We start from the raw sequence: 19,421 nt of genomic DNA on the forward strand, positions 1-19,421 counted from the left end.
ACGGTGCTGCAGGGATGAGCCGGCCGGCACTTCTTTTCTTCCACAGTTTGGCCAGGAGCGGGCAAATGGGAGGGGGAGTGATTAGAGAGGAGGAGAGGCGGGGCTTTAACAGCAAGCCTACAAAAGCCTTGCATGGACAATAAGAACAGGAGGGAAGCAAAGAAAACGGCAGGAACCTCTCACTTGTCCCTGCTGCTTTCTCTTGCCTTTGCTTCACATTCTTCCTCATTCCGTTCTGATTCTCCTTCCAAGGCTTCTGTTGGCTTGTTTTCAAAGCCCTGGCTCCCGTCCCCTCCCTCCTCTGTTTGCTCACTCCGCCTCCCATTGGTGGAGAATGGTGTAATTGTATTGCCATCACTCACTCACTCTCCCCAATATGCACTTTTAGGAAGACAGGGAGCTGCCATATACAGAGTCAAACCCTTGGTCCATCTTCTAGCTCAGTATTGTCTACATAGACTGGCAGCGGCTTCTCCAAGACTGCAGGCAGGAATCTCTCTCAGCCCTATCTTGGAGATGCCAGGGAGGCAACTTGGAACCTTCTGCATGCAAGCAGGCAGATGCTCTTCCCAGAGCAGCTCCATTCCTCAAGGAGAATATCTTACAGGGCTCACACATGTAGTCTCCCATTCATATTCAACCAGAACAGACCCTGCTTAGTAAAGGGGACAAGTCATGCTTGCTACCACGAGACCAGCTTTCTCTCACATCCTCCCCAAAACCTATCCTGGGGAGTATTTTCCATCCCACTATAACCTGTGCAGAGCATCACTTGTAGTCCTTCTATCCCTCCACTTCTCAAGGGTAGAGAAAGAGGGGAAGAGGGGGGTGGTGTCCGAAATTGGCATCATCCCCCTCATTCCAGTCAATGGTAAAAGGGTTCCAAAGATGTGTTGGCTCCCTTTGATGTTGCTCTGTGAACAGCACTTCTTGAATAAAGTTAAAGCTCTTAGAAAGATACCCCAGAAAGTTCATTTTTGTAAGAAAAAGGTAAAGTTCAAAAGCTTTCATTTTTTAAAATGTGCTGCACTCCACCAAAGTGCTTGCTCCATGAGGAATGTGGAAGGGACTACTTGGCATGGCAAAGGAGAAGAGAAGTTGGGGGAAGAACCCACAGAGGTGTTGAAGGAAAACAGAAGAAAGATTAAAAGTTAATCAAGGGTGGGGAAAGGGATAAACTGGGAATAGAGAGGAAGGGGATAGGCAAAGTTGTTGCACAAGGAAGAAGGGAGTGAATGTAAAAGAATCAGGGAGGAAAGGTGAACAAAACTGGTATTTTTTTAGCCTACTTTCCAGTAGGCTTATGAGATCACCTGGCTTTCTCCGTGTGTCCCTCCCACCCCCCACATCAACTTCGCAATCAACTTTGCAATGCCTGGACCAATATGAACCAAATCGGGCACAGCTGTAGGGACACATAGGGACAACTCAATGGCGTAGTTTGTGATGATGTCACCCACCCCAATCCAAGATGACGGATGTGTAACTTTTGAGGCGCAAGTCAGATAATGTGTGGACTGTCTAACCCATCTGAACCAAATTAGGTACAGTTGAGGTGAGTGACACACAGGGACACCTCAATGGCATAGTTTGTGATGATGTCCTCCACACCGATTCATGATGGTGGACATGTAAACTTTTGAGGCGCAAGTGGACTAACTTGAGGACTGTCTAACTGATTTGAAACAAATTTGGTGCAGCTCTAGTGAGTGACACACAGGGACACCTCAATGGTGTAGTTTGTAATTGCGTCATCCACCCTGATCTAAGATGGCGGACACATGAACATTTGAGGTGCAAGAGATCTAACTTGTGGACCTCGATTTGAACCAAATTTAGTCCAGTTGTCGAGACAGTGAAAGGAAAGAAGGCTGATTAGTCCTTACTAGAACAACATGTTTGAAGTAAGTATGGTAGAGAACAAGTTGAATGTGAGCTGAGAAAACAAATGAGAAAGGGGTAGTTAAAAGGGTGGGTGGAAGCAAGGTAGAAAAGGATGAGTGGAGAAGGAAGGAGGAAAAGCAGGATGAAGAAAGAACTAGCAAATAAAGAGGGAGCCAACCAAGCACAACAAGGAAGGGGGAAAGGAAGGACACTGAGACAGCAGTTAAGTGGGGGAGGGGAGCGATTCAACAGTGGGATCGTGCAGGCTGGAGTAATCAATTCCATAAGGGTCTAAAGCTGAATAAATGATTTTGTTGTCTTTTTTTAAAAAAAAACTTGCATCAAAATAAAACTTTGCAAATCAGTTGATGGGCCTTTTTTTTCTTTTCTTTTTAAAGGCTGCCTTTCTCTCCTGCCCCTGAAATGCTTACATATTCTTAAATCCTAAAAAACTGGGATAACTCCATGTATACCATTCTGCTGTCTGGTTTGAAATCAAATTAGTGGATATATATAGATAGATAGATAGATAGAGATAGAGAGAGAGAGAGAGAGAGAGTCTAAACTGATTGCTAGTGGGTGACTTTTCTTTCTGTTTGGCATAAATAGCATTGCATGAGATGACTTTACTAAAAGCCAACATAAATATGCACATGTATTTTATTATGACAGTTATATCCTGCCCGTTCTTCAAGTAGTTCAGGGTAGTGTACATGATTTTTTTATTCCTACTTTTATTCTTACAAAAATCCCATGAGGGATGTTAGGATGAGAGACAGTATCTAGTTGGTTACCCACTGAGATTCCTGGCTGAGTATGGAAGGATTTGAACCCAATTCTTATCCAACACTCTAACCACTATACCACACTGGCTCTTAATTGTGTGGGGTACTGACTACAGGAGACAAAGGAGACTGAAATCATCATTTTAGCTATGAAACAAGTAGTGGAGTGGAACCACATGCAATAGTGGTTCTTCACAGGGGCATATGGAATCTTACATACACTTACTCTATAGTAAACCTGTGATCAACTTAAAAGATTTTATGTTCAGGACTGAATCTGTTCCCCATCAGTTAGTTGGTTTGTTAAGATATACTTCCAAATGTGACATGGAAGGAAGAAAAATTGTATTTTACAGCTTTTTCTTTCTTTCATATTTGTGGTGTGTGCGTGCTTGTATCTATAGTGATACACAACATGTGCCACATTGCCTTGATACTGCTTTTCAGAACAAAACTCATTTCGCACATGGATGAAAAAAAGTTAAGGGGGAACAGTGCTCTGTGTTATCCACAGCAAAGCATTGAAGGCCGTACAGAAAGGCACCAGGTTGCAGGGACTGTTTTCACAGAGAGATTGGGAGAACATTTTAACAGATATCATGACCATTAAGAGTTCAAGATCTGTTTTCTCTGCCCCCACTACCCTCAAGGAAAAAAAAATATTCCCACATTATGTTCAACACACCTGCAATCTGTGTTCAGTACACACACATACAGATCTGTACAGTTATTCACAAGTTATGTTCAATCTTTGTACAGTGGTATATTTTCTATCTGTTTGCTGCGTTTGAGGGAACCTGTACCCAGGTTCAGTTTTAAAATGAACACAGGTACAGTCATTCACACAAAAACAATGTACATGTGTACAGACACCTGAATGAATGTACAATATAACGAGGCTGTTCTCATGCGCAGGCAAAACCAGGCTAATGGAGCCAAGCTCAGTCCTGCCCGCGCATGAAAACCACTGGGAGCATGCCTAACCCCACTGGTGCTTCAGTGGCAAACCCGCCGAGCCAACCACCTCTTAGACAAGATTAAGAGAGCAAGCGCTCTCTTAACCCCGTTTTGCTGATTGTCTTCCAGCCCCAGATGCTTGCATCCGAGGCTGGGAAAGTGGGGGGTCCTGGCCAGTGTCAGGAGGTTCCCCATAATGCACTGTGCACTCACATGGTGCATTATGGGAGTTCCGGGGGACTCATAGCCTCCAAACTTCCCAGCTGCCAGTAGCAGCCAGCAAACGTCTGGGCAAGGGATCCGCTCACCCAGCAAGAGACCAGGATCATCTGCGGGGGAGATAAGCATTTTAAGGCTTCCTCCCCTGCAGCATGGAGCCCTTTCTCCATGATCGTGGGAAAGGGCTCATTGTCTGCAAAGGGTTAAAGCAGGCCTGCTCAACTTAGACCACCCCCAGCTGTTTTTAGACTACAATTTCCATTATCCCCAGCCACAATGACCAACAGCCAGGGATTATGGGAGTTGTAGGCCAACATCTGCAGGAGGGCCGAAGTTGAGCAGCCCTGGGTTACAGAGAATCTCTGAGAAACAACAGAAACCCAGGGACCAAACACTTGCTGGAAAACACAGGAGGTAAATCATATCCAACTTCCAAACATGTGCAGCTGCCATGCCTGAAAAACACCTTGCACTTGGTTTATGTTAGCATTCTTGGACTAACATTTCTAGGACAAACACTAAGAGGAGACATCATAAATAGGCTCATCATTATACTTAATTCTCTTAGCCAGCCGCCAGCCATGCGTGGAGATGTGGCAAGGCTATGCGTGCCGGCAATGTTTGCCGGACTAAAAGCTAATGGCAGCGAGGAGAGGCAGGCAAGGCGGCGGCGGCAGGCCCAGCCGTGTTGGGGAGGCAGAGACGGCGGGCCCGCCCACAGTGGGGAGGCGGTGAGGAGGCGGTGGGGAGGTGGTGGGAGCAGCCGGCAATGGCTGCTGTGAGGAGGAGGCGCAGAGACGGCAGCGGGCCCAGGCAAGGGGGTGGCGGGCAGCCACAGTGAGGAGGTGGGCGTCAGGAGACGGCGGCAGAAACCGTGGGCGGGGAGTGTGGGGGGAAGCAGCCTGGGGAAGTGGGGGGGGGAGAAGCGGGCGGGCATCAGGACTGGAGACTGAGGCAGAAGCTGGGGGGAGGGCTTGGGGGAAGGGGAGTGGGGCTGAATGTGCGGCGCCCATTGGAGGCTGGGGTGGAAGGGAAATGGGCAGCGGGGCTTCCCTGTTCGCTGCCTGGGAGGATGAACGGCGGCAGAGGGGCCCTTTTTGGCCGCCCGCTCGGAGATGCTCTGTGCAGGTGGTGGTGGGGAGGGAGGGAAGGAACGGAAGCGGGGGAGGGCAAGAGAGACCGGGGCAGGAGGGAGGGTGAGGGGGGAACAGCCAGCCCCAAAGAGCGCACAGATGCTCTGTGCGGGGTTGGCTAGTAAAATTATAAACTGCATGGAGATAGCCCTCCCCCACAATACTAGAGTTCAGGGTTGCCTGTTGAATTGGCAGGCAGTAGGATCAGGACAGAAAAAAGGAAGTACTTTATACAATAGTTCTTGTTAATTTGAGCATTTATAAGTCTCATTCTTTGCCTTCAAAGAGCACCCACACAGAATGTATAATCAAGAGATGGAGTTTACTGCCACAAGATATGGCAATGGCCACTTTCTTAGATGGTCTTTTAAAAGGGTCCATAGAGAATAGGTCTACTAACAGCTATTAGCCATACCAGCTAATTGGAATATCCATGTTTAGAGACATATCTCTCAATATCAGAAGTCAGGGCAAGCAGCACTACTAGGTGGATGCCTTCATGCCCTGCTTGCAAGTCTCCCAGAAGTAAGTGCTATAAATGGATAGGAACCCATCAACAGCCTATATATTATATTTGTGAACCACCTCGAGCCATCTGGGTGAGGCGGTATAAAAACCTTAAATAGATAAATAAATACAGATGAATTTGCCTTAACCTGAATCAGTCCCTCTTGTCCAACCTTGTCTACAGTACCTCTCCAGGTCGGGGGGGGCCCTGTCCCAGCACTTCTACCAGAGATGCTTTAATTGGAGCTGTGGGGAAGGGACAGAATCCGAGACACTCTGCACGCAAAGCATGCACTCTACTAGTAAGCCAGGGGTCTCCAGCTGTAGCCCTCCAGCTGTTGTTGGACTACAACTCCCATCAACCCCAATCAAAATGGCCAGTAGCAGGGGTTATGGGAGTTGCCGCCTAACATCTGCAGGAGGGCCACAGTTTGAGATCCCTGCACTAAGCTATGGCCCCTCTCCTGAAAGGCCACGTCAGACTACAGTTAGCAGATAAAAAATCCTAAGGGTCTCAAATTCTCCAAGCTTTGCATTTTTAACTGGGATCAGCAGCATTTCTCCAGCTAGATGTAACATATCATTTTTCATCTCATTTTTTTAATCCCTGCCTTCCTCCAAGAAGCTTAGGGTAACATAATCAGGGGAAATTATCCCTATTTTTTCCAGCAAAGCTTTTGTTCTTAACAAAAGAAGTAGATGACATTCTCAGCATTTCATTGCTCTGATTTACTGCAGATGTGACCCAAACAATTCAAAATGGTGACACACTGACTGGGCCTCTGCACACAACCACTGGGCATGTAGCAATGATTGGCAAAGCACTTCAAAGGCCTGCCCATAGATTGCAGCAAATCAGTTGTAAGCATCTGCTTCCATATACAGGGAGGCAGCTCTTGAAACACGCCTGTGAACATTACTTAGTATTTGCAGTGGTGTGTCAGAAGCTGACTCCCACATTTTGTAGTGGATGGACATGCCCAGTTTGCTATAGACTGTACTACATACTGTGGGCAACAAGCAGGCTTTGCAAATGACTACCCCACATTCAGCTGGCTGCAGGAACAGGCCTGCACAAAAACAAGAGTCAGACAGGACCAGGACCTTGATTCTAAACATCCAATTTAAAGACCCTTCCCAAAACTCTAAACAGAGCTGATCCATCCACAAGGCTGACTAAGGTGGTTGCCTCAGGTGGCAGATGGCTGGGGTGGAGGAGGGAGGGACCCTTGCATAATCCTTTTAACAAAATCACTATTTCCACAGAACTGGAGAAAAAGAAATATGCCAACATTACAGGAATAGAAAAATATGGAACTTTGCTGTATTGATGAAACTAACAAACTATACTCAAGTATGTGGAGGCAGACAGATCTTGGATAATTTTATAAAAGGAAAAATAGGGTAATGATTTATTTGTGGAACAAAAAGTACAACAGTAATGTAACTCCATCTACAGTGTTTTCTTTGATTTACTATTTGGCAGTTTGGAAGTATTTTGTTTTAGGTATGTCAAAGTCTTTTGGAAAATTAAAAGGGTGGTTGTGATGAAAGTAAAGTTGATATTTTGTAGGCCATATTTCTCAAATTTATTAAACATCCAAACAAAGTGTGTGTGTGTTGTTTATTTGCTAGTTTAATTTATCAGTACTATAATTCATTGCGAGTCACCTTGAAGACTATTCAGTCAAAAGGCAGGGTATACATCCAATAAACAAACAGTTTCTAAAAGCATATCCATATCTTTGCCTTCAGGTGCTATCTCCTACCAGAGGTTAGCTATAATTAAGGCTATTCTGACTTTGGATGCCGCTGCTCTAAGAAGTTGTAAGGATGTGCATCCAAACCATTCTCAAAATCTTTCAGCCAGGATGTTCTTCGTCTTCCAACACTTCTTCCTTTAATCTTTCCCTGTATGATTAACTTCAGTAAGGAGTATTTTTCCCCTCCAGGTTATTAAACATGGCCAAGATATTCAAGTTTTATAGAAGTTTTTAATGCAACTTTTGAACCCTGGAACACAAAAGCATGCGAGTGTTGATCAGTGTTCCCCCTAAGGTGTGTGCATGTGCACGCATACACAAGTTTTTTAACTGTCCACTGAGTTAATTTTAGATCCCTCTCAGGTTGAATCAGGAAGGCCCCATTTTGAATGCAGGTGTGCACACACTGCCTTGATATTGCCGCCCAGAACAAAACTCATTCCGCACACAGATGAAGAAACTGAGAGTGAACACTGTTGTTGATACCTCCCTCCTGTTCAATTCTTGGTAAGTTCAGATCAAAGAAGAGAATCAGTCTAGTGTCACCACCAACCACAGAATCTGTGTGACCAACTTTATGACAAATCAAGAAAAAAAAAGGCATTTTCTAAAAGGAGAGACCCTTAGGGCAGAATTAAGTTCTGCTGAAGAAAAGTGGCAGGAGGGAAAAGTTTGAGTGCACACACCCTTCCACTTTGTATGTTGGCAGCAAACACAGTTGGGAATCCCATATTTACCACCAATTGTGTAGTTCTGCCCTCAACCGTGTGCTTTTCCACTAGATGCTACAGTACTAAACTAAAACTGCTACAATGACATTAGAAATTAGTGATAAAACGTCTTCTCCTCAACTCTGAGATCTAGAAGTGTTTCCCCTTACCACAACTTCTGCACATGAAAGCCACGATATTTCCCCCCAGGCTTTTCTCTAAGCCAACAGATTTCATGGTGCTTCATATAATCCACAGCAAACGGAGCTACTGCACAGAACAGCAGCGACAGACAGATTGTGTTTTAAAAGCACAGAGTCACCTGCTGGGGGCAACCTGCCACACCTATAACACTTTTCAGCCCAGCCTTCTGCAAACATGTTGAAAACTATTAGTCCAGGAAAGTTAAACTGTGATCAATTCAGATCTCAGTTCAAACTCTCAAAAAACCCCACAATATTACAGAGATGCCCTTTGCCACTCATCTGCTTGCCCCAAGCAAGCAACGAAGAGGAATCATCCACCTACTCTATCTCCCGGGCACTGGGAAGAGAATCACAGCACTATCATGACTGGACACTCCGGCCTACTGAAGTTGGGAGAGTCGGCTGACAGGTCCGAACTGTTCCTTTATGATGAACTGTGGATTGCCACACACATCCTCCTTGCCCAGTATAAAATATGCACTGAGGGGAAACCAGGGAAAATTGTAACAGGCCTGTGTACATAGATGTGGAGTCAAATTTAAGGACATGGATCCTATGCTGAAGTGCTACATCATTCACATAGGTCATCCTCTCCTCTGCCAGCATTCCCCTTCCAAAGGGGGCAAACAGAGCCTCGTTTACCCTTATCCACCTCAAATTGTCCTACTGCTGCTGATATGCCTTGGAGCACGGAACCCTCCTGCCTGGACTGCACTATTTTACATTTCCGTATAGATGGAACCACACCACTGTCCCTTTGACTTGCGCTAAAGGAACAGTCATCCTTTCGTGTGCATTGATGGGAATGTTAAAGAAGTTCCTTGCCAGAAGCAAATGGACATTAGTACATTTCCAAATAACTGATATACAGTGATCTAATCATTTGGTTCGTTTTGGCAGGGGACTTCTGTATAGCAAGGTGGGGGAAATACTGCAAACATTTTAAATGCCAATCGCCTTTAAAAAAAAAATTAAAGAAACCAGTTCCAGGTTTTTTAACCTCCATGCTGAACAAGCCTGAAGAAATCCATCACTTTCCTAGGCAAAGCAGATTTCCAAGCATCCAACCCTATTTATTTATTTAGTCTGTCAATTTATAAACCGTCCTGCAGTCCAAGACTCTCAGGGTAGCACTGAGTAGTGAAGCCTTGTACAGCTCCGACAGAGGTGAATCAGTTAATACTGCATTTCCCATGGGCAGGATTGGAAAAATACAACAGTTCATCCACACCCTTCAAAATCTGATACTGGTAACTACGAATGTAAATGTTTTGTCATCTCTAGGCAAAGATCGGTGTCCTAGGATCTAAAACGGTTTTCCAGTCTTGAACATGGGAGCAGCACTATTTTTAACCACATTTGTGTGAACAAAGACAAGCTTTCTTTCCCACTTCCAAAAAGCTCATCACATTCATGGTTACATTGTTGGGGATACATGTCAAAAGCTTAGATCGTTATGAGTAAAGGCTAATTTCTTAATCCTACCTTCAGATACCAAACCGATAATACTTAAGCCAAGGTGGAACACATCTTCTGCTGCCCCCACCCAGCCACATAATCATTTTCAAGCATCTTCAAAAATGTCTCTTTGTCTTCACATTCATGATAGAGGAAATGCCATCTTGACCTACGACCATGAGGCCTTGCATCTCATTGCTCTTTTCTGCAAGGGTCTCATAATGGGAATTGCCATTTAAAGTCAAGGAAGACTGCCTAAAGCATGTGTTCTTTAACAAAAGCTTCAAGTCACTTGGATCATAGGAATCTTTTAGAAATGGTTTGCAGGCTTGGCACACCCACTGAACATAACTATCTAATCAAAACACTACTGAAGAAGCAACTACATTTATTGTGAGCTTACCGCATCAAATTCAGCCTGATCATCTTCGGGAAGATCACTTGTTTCATAAACATCAGGCTCATTCCTGGCCTGGAAACAAAAAGACATTTCCATGAGGATGAAGAACAAGAGAATCAAAGGACTGGAAAGACCCAAAGGTGAACTACTATAGCAATGATCCACCCTCATTTAGGAACCTCCATAAATTAATCCTCCACCACCCCTTGGGATTCATCCTCATTCTCCAGACCAAGGATTCTCAACATGTGGGTCCCCAGTTGTAATTGGACTTCAACTCCCATAATTCCCAACCAGAGCACGGGAGCTGGGGATTATGGGAGTTGAAGTCCAATAACATTTGGGGACCCACACGTAGAAAAACTCTGCTCCAGACCATATGACACAAGCAGAGTAAGACCATGCTAAGGGGACTGTCAGATAAGGAGTAGTTTAGTACAACAATCCAAATGGCTTGGATAAATGAATCAAGCCTCCTGCTCTAAAGCAGTCTTACAAATAAATTCACAGAAGTCACTGGCCCACCAACATTTTTACTAGCCTACTTGCCCACAAAACACATGGGGGGGGGGGAAGGAAAGCCAATCAGGAAAGGATAGAGAACTCTCAAGGAAGGAAGTAAAGTAAAGTTGTGCCGTCGAGTCGGTGTTGACTCCTGGCAACCAGAGCCATGTGGTTTTCTTTGGTAGAATACAGGAAGGGTTTACCATGGCCATCTCCCAAGCAGTATGAGATGATGCCTTTCACAGCATCTTCCTATATTGCTGCTGCCCAATATAGGTGTTTCCCATAGTCTGGGAAACATACCAGTGAGGATTCGAACCAGGAACCTCCTGCTTCCTAGGCATTATTTCCCCACTGCACCATTAGGTGGCTTCTCAAGGAGGTACTTGAATGTAAAAATGTAGGAAGAGAGTCAGGTGGAAAGCGCTATTGGACCCATTCGTCATTCATAAAGCTACAGGTAAAGTGTGCCATAAAGTCTATTTCGACTCCTGGCACCCATAGAGCCCTGTGGTTTTCTTTGGTAGAATACAGGAGGAGTTTACCATTGCCTCCTCCCACACAGTATGAGATTATGCCTTTCAGAATCTTCCTATATCGCTGCTGCCCGATACAGGTGTCCCCCATAGTCTGGGAAACATACCAGCAGGGATTTGAACTGGCAACCTTCTGCTTGTTAGTCAAGCATTTCCCTGCTGTGCCACTTTAATCATTCATAGCCCAAAACAATGGTTTTCCAACCTTCCGCCTTTAGGGAATTCTTAAGACATCAAGTTCACTTCTGAGGATTCTGGGAAATGATCTAGGTGGGTGCAACTTAGTTCATGAGGTGCACCAGACAGACCTGTTGCCCTGCTGGGACTGAGAGCATGACTATCCACCCTCAGGACAGCATCCCTCCAGTGGCTGTTGCTGGTATCTATCTTATTTTTATGTTTTTAAGATTGTGAGCCCTTTCGGGACAAAGAATCACCTTGTTTGTTTTTCTATGTAAACCACTTTGTAAACTTTGGTTAAAAAGCAGTATATAAATATACGTACTAGTAGTAAGACCACACCACTGTCTGTCACTGGCAAAGACTAACAGTGTGGGTAAGCTGTCATTCTAGGAAAATACTCTGCCATTTATGTATTTATTTCATTAATATAGTACCTTTCTACATTACTTCAACAAAATATGTATACACTGCTTTTCAAAAAAAGTTTCCAAAGCAGTTTACATAGAGAATTAATTAATTAAATGGCTCCCATTTTACACAGAAAATTAATGGCTCCCTGTCCCCAAAGGGCTCACAATCTAAAAAGAAACATAAGAGAGATACCAGCAACAGTCACTGGAGGGATGCTGTGCTGGGGGTGGATAGGGCCAGTTACTCTCCCCCTGCTAAATAAAGAGAATCACCACGTTAAAAAGGTGACTCTTTGTCTAGTTAGCCGGGGTTAGCACCTTTCTACCTTGGCCATGGCAGTTTACAATATTAAAACCAACAAGCACGTTACAGAAGATTTACAAAGTAGTGTTGTCTCAGGGTGCTGACAGGCTTTTCAAGAACTGAAGAAAAGAGCTCCCTGGCCTGACACACACAGTAGCCCCGGGAAAGGTGGCTATCCCAACAATGACCTTCTCTTGTTCTAAGCACGCTGTTTGAGAACCGTAGGCCAAGAAGAACCAACTTTTGTAAAGCTTTTTCTGTCTGTTCTCCTGGTGCCAATTCTGTGCCAATTCTAACTTGCCGAAGGTAGCCAGGCAAGTGGTTTTTTTTACAAGTTTTTTACAAGTTTGTACAAGTTTACAAGAGGATAATGCTGAAACCCTCCGAGACCAAATAAATAAATAAATCATGCAATGATCACTACAGATATGGAATTGAATGTGCAGAATATGTATAGAAAAGGCACATACTCTCCACGGGAAATGCAGGTTGTGACTGCTCTGACCTTCCTGGAAAGTGAGCTGGGTTGTATTTGTTTTATAGACTTATATCTTACTTTGTATTCATAAACAACAAAGCAGCTTACAAAGCATTAAGACCAAGTACAAATAATTGCAACACAAACTGGGGAAAGAACTTATCACTTGGAAGGAGAGAGTGAGATGTCAAAATATATCTTGTTCAAGGAGACCTAGTGCCTCTTTTTGCCACTAGGTAAGTGACAGCTCCATCACAAGTAACATTATCTTCTATTCTGCCTGGGACAGCATCCGTACATGAATGAAATGCAGGTGTCTGGGCATCAGTGGAATGCAAGCCTGCAGTCAAGCAGGCAGAGGCCAACAACCTACTAAACTTAATTTGCATATGACATTTGCTCCTAGAATGGCGGCACCTGAAGGCAAACCCATCCAGGTTATGACCCTACAGACATGACAGCAAAACAAACATGCCTTCAGATAAAAGAGTGGGGTGTACTTGAAGAGACCTGTCCACTCCAGCCCAGTGCCTTTGCAATTTGCAAACAGGATACCTCTAAAGGGCCTTCTGATAAGAATGGCACTATCTGAAATTAAACCAGGGCACCTCATAAAGGCGCCTCATTCTACCCCCTTCAAGCCATGGGTGCACATGCCTGCATACAAGAACATGCTCCAATATTTCAGAGCGATTCCCCACACCCCTGCCCTGCCTCTCCTCATCCATTGTAGCTTTCAGTTCAATGCTAAAACACTACATGCAGATGACAGGCAAATATTGTCACAGGGCATGGAAGAGTCAGGTTTCCTACTGTGGAGCTTAGGTAAAATACCAAGAAAGCACAACTTCCCCACAGCTAGGGACTAATTCCTTTATAAATCACAATCCATTCCTAAACTACTGGCAAATAGCTCCAAAGAATGCCAATGCACTCCCTTTATTGGCTGCTAAGATCAAGCACAAGTAGCCACTTAATGGCACAGCGGAGAAGTAACTTGCCTAGCAAGCAAGAGATTGCCGGTTTGAATCCCCACTGCTATGTTTCCCAGACTATGGGAAACTCCTATATCGGGCAGCAATGATATAGGAAGATGCTGAAAGGCATCATCTCATACTGCGCAGGAGAAGGCAATGGTAAACTCCTCCTTGATTCTACCAAAGAAAACCACAGGGCTCTGTGGGTGCCGGGAGTCAACGGCACAACTTTACTTTAAGATCAAGCACAATGAAGGGGCTATTGCTTTGTTGGCAATTATTTTAAATATAATTATTTGTCAAACTTCCTCATGTTTGAAGTAACGGTAAGGTAAAGTTGTGCCGTCGGTGTAGACTCCTGGCGACCATAGAGCCCTGTGGTTGTCTTTGGTAGGATACAAGAGGGGTTTACCACTGCCTCCTCCTGCAGAGTAGGAGATGATGCCTTTCAGCATCTTCCTATATCGCTGCTGCCCGAAATAGGTGTTTGTGTTTCCCATAGTCTGGGAAACATACCAGCGGGGACTCTTGCTCCCCAGGAAAGTTATTTCCCCGCTGCACCATTAGGAAATCACTCTTTACTCTTAGAGAAGTCCTCTCTTAATCTGGAGCAAAATTTGAACCGCTTAATTCCAGGCTCCAGTTTGTGGTCATCAAATCTTTTCTTTCAAGAAATCCTGCCTTAGTATATGCACAGTGTTAAGCAGATCTCTAGCTGTCATACTGTCCAATCAACTATTTCTCCCATCCAACAAACCACTACATAGCAACCTCTTCTCCAATCTTTTCTCCACCTCAGTTCTCACCGCCACCTTTTTCCTAGCATTCACATATCATCCCACATACATTATATCCAAGTCTCAGATCCCTAAAAGAATGGGGAAATTCGTTATGCATCACCCCTCCAGGAGATAATCAGCATCCTGCACTTAGGTTCTATATTCCTTATGCAGGAGATCTGTTTTGGTTCCTCGCTGTGGAGGGGGGAAGCACTTTGCACATCCTCAGGGGCACTGTTTCCTATTTTATTATTGAATCACATATGTTGGAGACTTTCGGCTCCACAAAACCCTGGAAGTCGAGAGAATCTGGACTCAGTCCCAGCCTTCCTCCTTTCTCCCCACCCCTTCTAGTTCTTCTCCTAAGCCCCACTGACCACCTATTGATTTTTGTGTTTTGTTTTTTGCTCCTTCACATGCAGATCCTCCCATCCACCACCTTGGTATCCAAACAGCCATTCCTGCAGCAGCAGCAACCCCTCGATTCAAAGCACACCACTCCAGCCAGCCACTCCAGACCCCACCCTTCTCCTCCCCACCCTGTCAGCAGCCAGCCAGCCAGCCAGCCTTCCTCCTCCATCCCACGGATCTCCCTTCTGCACCGTCCCGCTGCCATTCCTTTTCCTGCACACAGACTCCTTCTTCCCTCCCGCACTTACAATGCCAGGCAGGTCCGCATACTTTGGATCGGCCATAGCCAGGTAGAGGGATGGGCTGAATCCGCCTAGGCCGGATGAGAGGAAGAAAATCCAAATGTCGCGAGAATAGGCAAAAGCGGGGGGGGGGGCGAGAAGGCTCGAAAGATGTTTTGTTTGGCCGCGCGATGACTTTTGGGAGTTGTAGTCTCTGAGGCAGCGACGGGAAAGGAGTTTAGTGACGCGTGGCTGATTGGGGGGGGGACAGCTTTTGTTGTTGTTGTTGTTGTTACTGTTACTGTATTATTCTCGGCATCCATTGGGTATGGATTTGAGTATGGATCAGATATGGGGGGTGGGGGTAGATTTCCCAAACCACATGTTGTTAGTTTAAATGGTTTTTGTTGCGATCATCAAATATTTTCAAGGATCTTCCTAATAAAGTGAAACGCCTGAAGCAGAATCTGGGCAAAAAGATAGATCGGAATGTCTACTTTTATGATTAAATTAATTTGTTCGGATATGTATGCGCGGTATAGTATGTTTTACCTGAGCATGTTTACGCAAAAGCAAGCCAATTCCTTTAAGGGCTTTATTCGCTGGCCTGAGTGTTTAGGATTGGGATATGAGCCACTTTGCCCGCATCTTAGAGTGAGTGTCTGGGGTGAATGCCGGGACACAGCTCTGCTAAGGCCTCTCTTGCTGTTCATACTGAGGAAGATGGAGTCAAAAAGCCTTTCACCTGTGTCTTTGCTCCTATGGGAAAGTGAGTCACTCACTATGCCTATGTTGCTTGGCCCTTCTAGTTTTGTTAAAAAATTGCGGCCCACCAGGTTCTTAAGCACCCTTATATGGAAGCTGATATTCAACCAATTTCTAACCTCCCCTTCTTGGGCAAGATGTTGGAGAGTGTAGTGCAGCCTCAGCTCCAGGCAGCCCTGCATAAATCTGATTACTTAGATCCTTTCCAGTCTGACATCCAGCCTGGATTCAGGACGGAAACCGTCTTGGTCACCCTGGTGGTTGGCCTACACCGAGAGACAGACAGAGGGAGTTTGACTCTGTTGATTCTCCTGGACCTCTCAGCATTTTCCATACCATCAACCATGGTATCATTCTGGGTCTCTCTGGGTTGGGACTTGAGGGCACCATCGTACGTTTGCTCTGGTCCTGCCTTGAAGGTCATACTCAGAAGGTGCTGCTGGGGGCCGCCTGCTTCACAACTTGGCTTTTGACCTATGGGGTGCCGCAGGGATCCATTCCGTCCCATTTACTGTTTAACATCTACACGGAGTTCTTCACACAGCAGGCTTTACCACAAGTTTTCTGCGAGGCTTTACTGCGAACACGACGTTGTGCCAAAAAAAAAAAAAAAACAGATGCAAAAAGTGGATTGTTTTACCCCGTATATAAATTGGACTGCACTTGATTTTTTCACTCAATGCAATGAAAACCCAAAATTTGTTGCAGTAGTAATAGTGTACAGAAGTGTTTTTTACCAGCTACAGCTGGTACACCAGCTGCAACCCTACTGAAGAAGTTTGACCTGACCTTAGACACTCATGCTTTGGTGGTCCAGACTGGATTACTGCAATGCATGGGGCTGCCCTTGAAGATGGTTTGGAAGCTTCAGCTGGTCTAGAATGCTGCTGCTAGGATGTTCATGGGTGCAAGTCCATGAGTGTTACTCCCATCCTATGGTAGCTTCACTGGTTATCAGTCTGCTTCTGGGCTAGATTCAAGCTGCTGCTCTTAACCTTTAAAGCCTTACACAGCTTGGGACCAGGGTATTCGCCCACATGCACTTGCATTCGCCCACATGCACTTGCCAGGGCCCTTCATTCAGTATCCTGGCCCCTGCTCATGGCTCCTCCACTAGCTGAGATCTGGCTGGCAGAGACTAGAGGCAGGGCCTTTTCAGTTGTGGCCCCTCAACTTTGGAACAGCCTCCCATAAGAGCTTTGCCATACTCTCTCTCTCTCTCTCTCTCTCTCTCTCTCTGTGTTTTCAAGAAACAACTGAAGACGCATCTTTTTAGAGAGGCTTTTAAATATTATCCTCTGCTTTTCTCTGATAGGTTTCTTGGTGTTTAGCTTTTTAAAATAACTTTTAATTTCAATTTTTAAAATGTCTTATTTTAATTGTGGTTTTAGCCTGGTCGGTTAAATGCTTGACTAACAAGCAGAAGGTTGCCGGTTCGAAGCCCCGCTGGTATGTTTCCCAGACTATGGGAAACATCTATATTGGGCAGCAGTGATATAGGAAGGTGCTGAAAGGTATAATATCTTACTGTGCAGGAGAAGGCAATGGTAAACTCCTCCTGTATTCTACCAAAGAAAACCACAGGGCTCTATGGGCGCCAGGAGTCAAAATTGACTCGACGGCACACCTTAACTTATTATCCTTATTAATTTTATCCTTTATTGTATCTATTTTATTAATGTTGTAAGATGCCCCAAACAGTAGTGCACTGAAAGGGTGGGGTTTCAATATTTATAATAATAATAATAATAATAATAATAATAATAATAATAATAACAACAACTAAAGTAATCCACTGAAATGATGGACAGTTCAAAGAGATGCACTGAATATCACTATACAGTGTGGAAAACAACCATGCACAATTTTCAGAGAAATCTGCTTAACTTCTATTGAGTTCAGTGTATTTAAATGCACAATTAAGCTATATTCTATTATTCCCATTTAGCTGTGAGCCTAAATTTCTTTGGATTGTGCTCTGTTTAATATAATGTAAATTCAAAGTGCCTGAAATACATTACAAGCAGTGCTGTTCTACAATTGGGGGCTATGCTGGGGGCCAGAGATGTACGTACGGTAGGTACACAGCTTCTTCATTCTTGCTACCGTTCAATAGGGCTGAAGGATTTAGAGTGCTATATGGTATAATATGTATAGACTATGCCTCATTTGAAATTCATTGCTTGTGTTTTGTCTTTCAGAGTTCTAGTTTGCTGACATTCAGGAAGTAATGCAAGACTTTTCTTTTTTAAATGACTGATTATAGCAGTATAGAGTGGTTGCATCTTTTTCATCTTGCCTATGTGGATTGTTAATTATTCATTATGTCTTTTTGTTATGTACATGTACCCAAATGCTTTTGGGCAATTTTATTGTAAACCTAAATAATGCATTGAGTGAATCTTTTGTAAATTCAAATCTTAAGAATAATGTATGTGGTTATTCCAACTTAAATAACATGCAAAGGAAAATAAGTTAAAAGTTGAATTAAATGAATTACCCCTGCTAACTGGGCAAAGAGACACCTTTTAACATGGTGATTCTCTTTAGGGGGAGAGTAGGTGGCCCTATCCACCTCCAGAACAGTACTTCCAGTGACTGTTGCTGGTGTCTTATCTTATGTTTCTTTTTAGATTGTGAGCCCTTTGGGGACAGGGATCCATCTTATTTATTTGTTATATCTCTGTGTAAACCACCTTAAACCATTTTTGAAAGGACAGTATAGAAATAGAATTAATTAATGGATTGATTGATTAAGTATGCTAGATAATTAAACAAAGCCTGACATTATATTGCATATCACAATAGATGCATTAAAGATTAAAGGGAAATATTATCTTTTCCTGGAACTTGTCAAGCTTTCATTGTTTCGACTCCAATTTAAAAGCTCAACATTCTTTAAGAAATATAATTATTTTGGGCATTTGACCACAAACTTGATAACTTGGAATCAATATCTTAATAAATTAGTATAAAAATCTTGAGAGTTGAAAAGAGATTATGAACTTGGATCCCTTTTTTCCCTGTCTCCTCTTTTCTGATCCCTTTTTGCCATCATCCTTTCAATTTTATTTCCACAGCCATGAGGACTAGAAACTTACTTTACAAAATGAAAGTCTGAATTTTCAATATAGGTGTTTTATTTACTCTGCACACCTATTCATGCTTACCTGAGATAATGCCCCTTGAATTCAGTTGCATTTACTTCTGGAAAAAGATGCACAGAACTGGGCTGATAGTTCGTACTACAAGGAAAGGAAGCTTTCCAAACGGTGACCTCTGGTATATATGTCTTACAGAACATTTCTTCTAACTGCACTTACTAATAGCTACAGTGCCTGCTTCCTCGTGTTGCTGCTGTTATTTAACAATTTGCTGTTATTTAACAATTTGCAGCTAATGAGTTTACCTGCTGTCAATCAAAACAGAGCCAGTTACACAGTATAGGTAAAGGTACAGGTGAAACTCAAAAAATTAGAATATCGTGCAAAAGTTCATTAATTTCAGTAATGCAAATTAAAAGGTGAAACTGATATATGAGACAGACACATTACATGCAAAGCGAGATAAGTCAAGCCTTAATTTGTTATAATTGTGATGATCATGGCGTACAGCTCATGAAAACCCCAAATCCACAATCCCAGAAAATTAGAATATTACATGAAACCAATAAAACAAGGATTGTAAATAGAACAATATCGGACCTCTGAAAAGTATAAGCATGCATATGTATTCAGTACTTGGTTTGGGCCCCTTTTGCAGCAATTACTGCCTCAATGCGGCGTGGCATGGATGCTATCAGCCTGTGGCACTGCTGAGGTGTTATGGAAG

General features: G+C 43.9%; 1 protein-coding gene and 1 long non-coding RNA gene across 2 annotated transcripts in view; one reads left to right on the forward strand and one right to left on the reverse strand.

Moving 5' to 3' along the window:
• Window positions 1–14,971, reverse strand: part of DCTN2 (dynactin subunit 2) — a 71,309-nt gene extending 56,338 nt beyond the window's left edge. Inside the window, exons 1-2 of the mRNA XM_053297763.1 lie at window positions 14,853–14,971; window positions 10,026–10,094 (exon numbers count right to left, since the gene is read on the reverse strand). Of these exons, the coding sequence (XP_053153738.1) occupies window positions 10,026–10,094; window positions 14,853–14,888 (105 nt within the window). The 5' untranslated portion in view covers window positions 14,889–14,971. The remainder of the gene's footprint in view (window positions 1–10,025; window positions 10,095–14,852) is intronic.
• A 74-nt stretch (window positions 14,972–15,045) lies between these two features.
• Window positions 15,046–18,426, forward strand: LOC128346173 (uncharacterized). Its single transcript, XR_008316820.1, has 2 exons — window positions 15,046–17,666; window positions 17,792–18,426. It is a non-coding gene; the product is annotated as an uncharacterized LOC128346173 (long non-coding RNA).
• The last annotated feature ends 995 nt before the right edge of the window (window positions 18,427–19,421 follow it).

This window comes from Hemicordylus capensis, chromosome 2, assembly GCF_027244095.1.
Source record: "Hemicordylus capensis ecotype Gifberg chromosome 2, rHemCap1.1.pri, whole genome shotgun sequence".
Lineage (NCBI taxonomy): Eukaryota > Metazoa > Chordata > Lepidosauria > Squamata > Cordylidae > Hemicordylus > Hemicordylus capensis.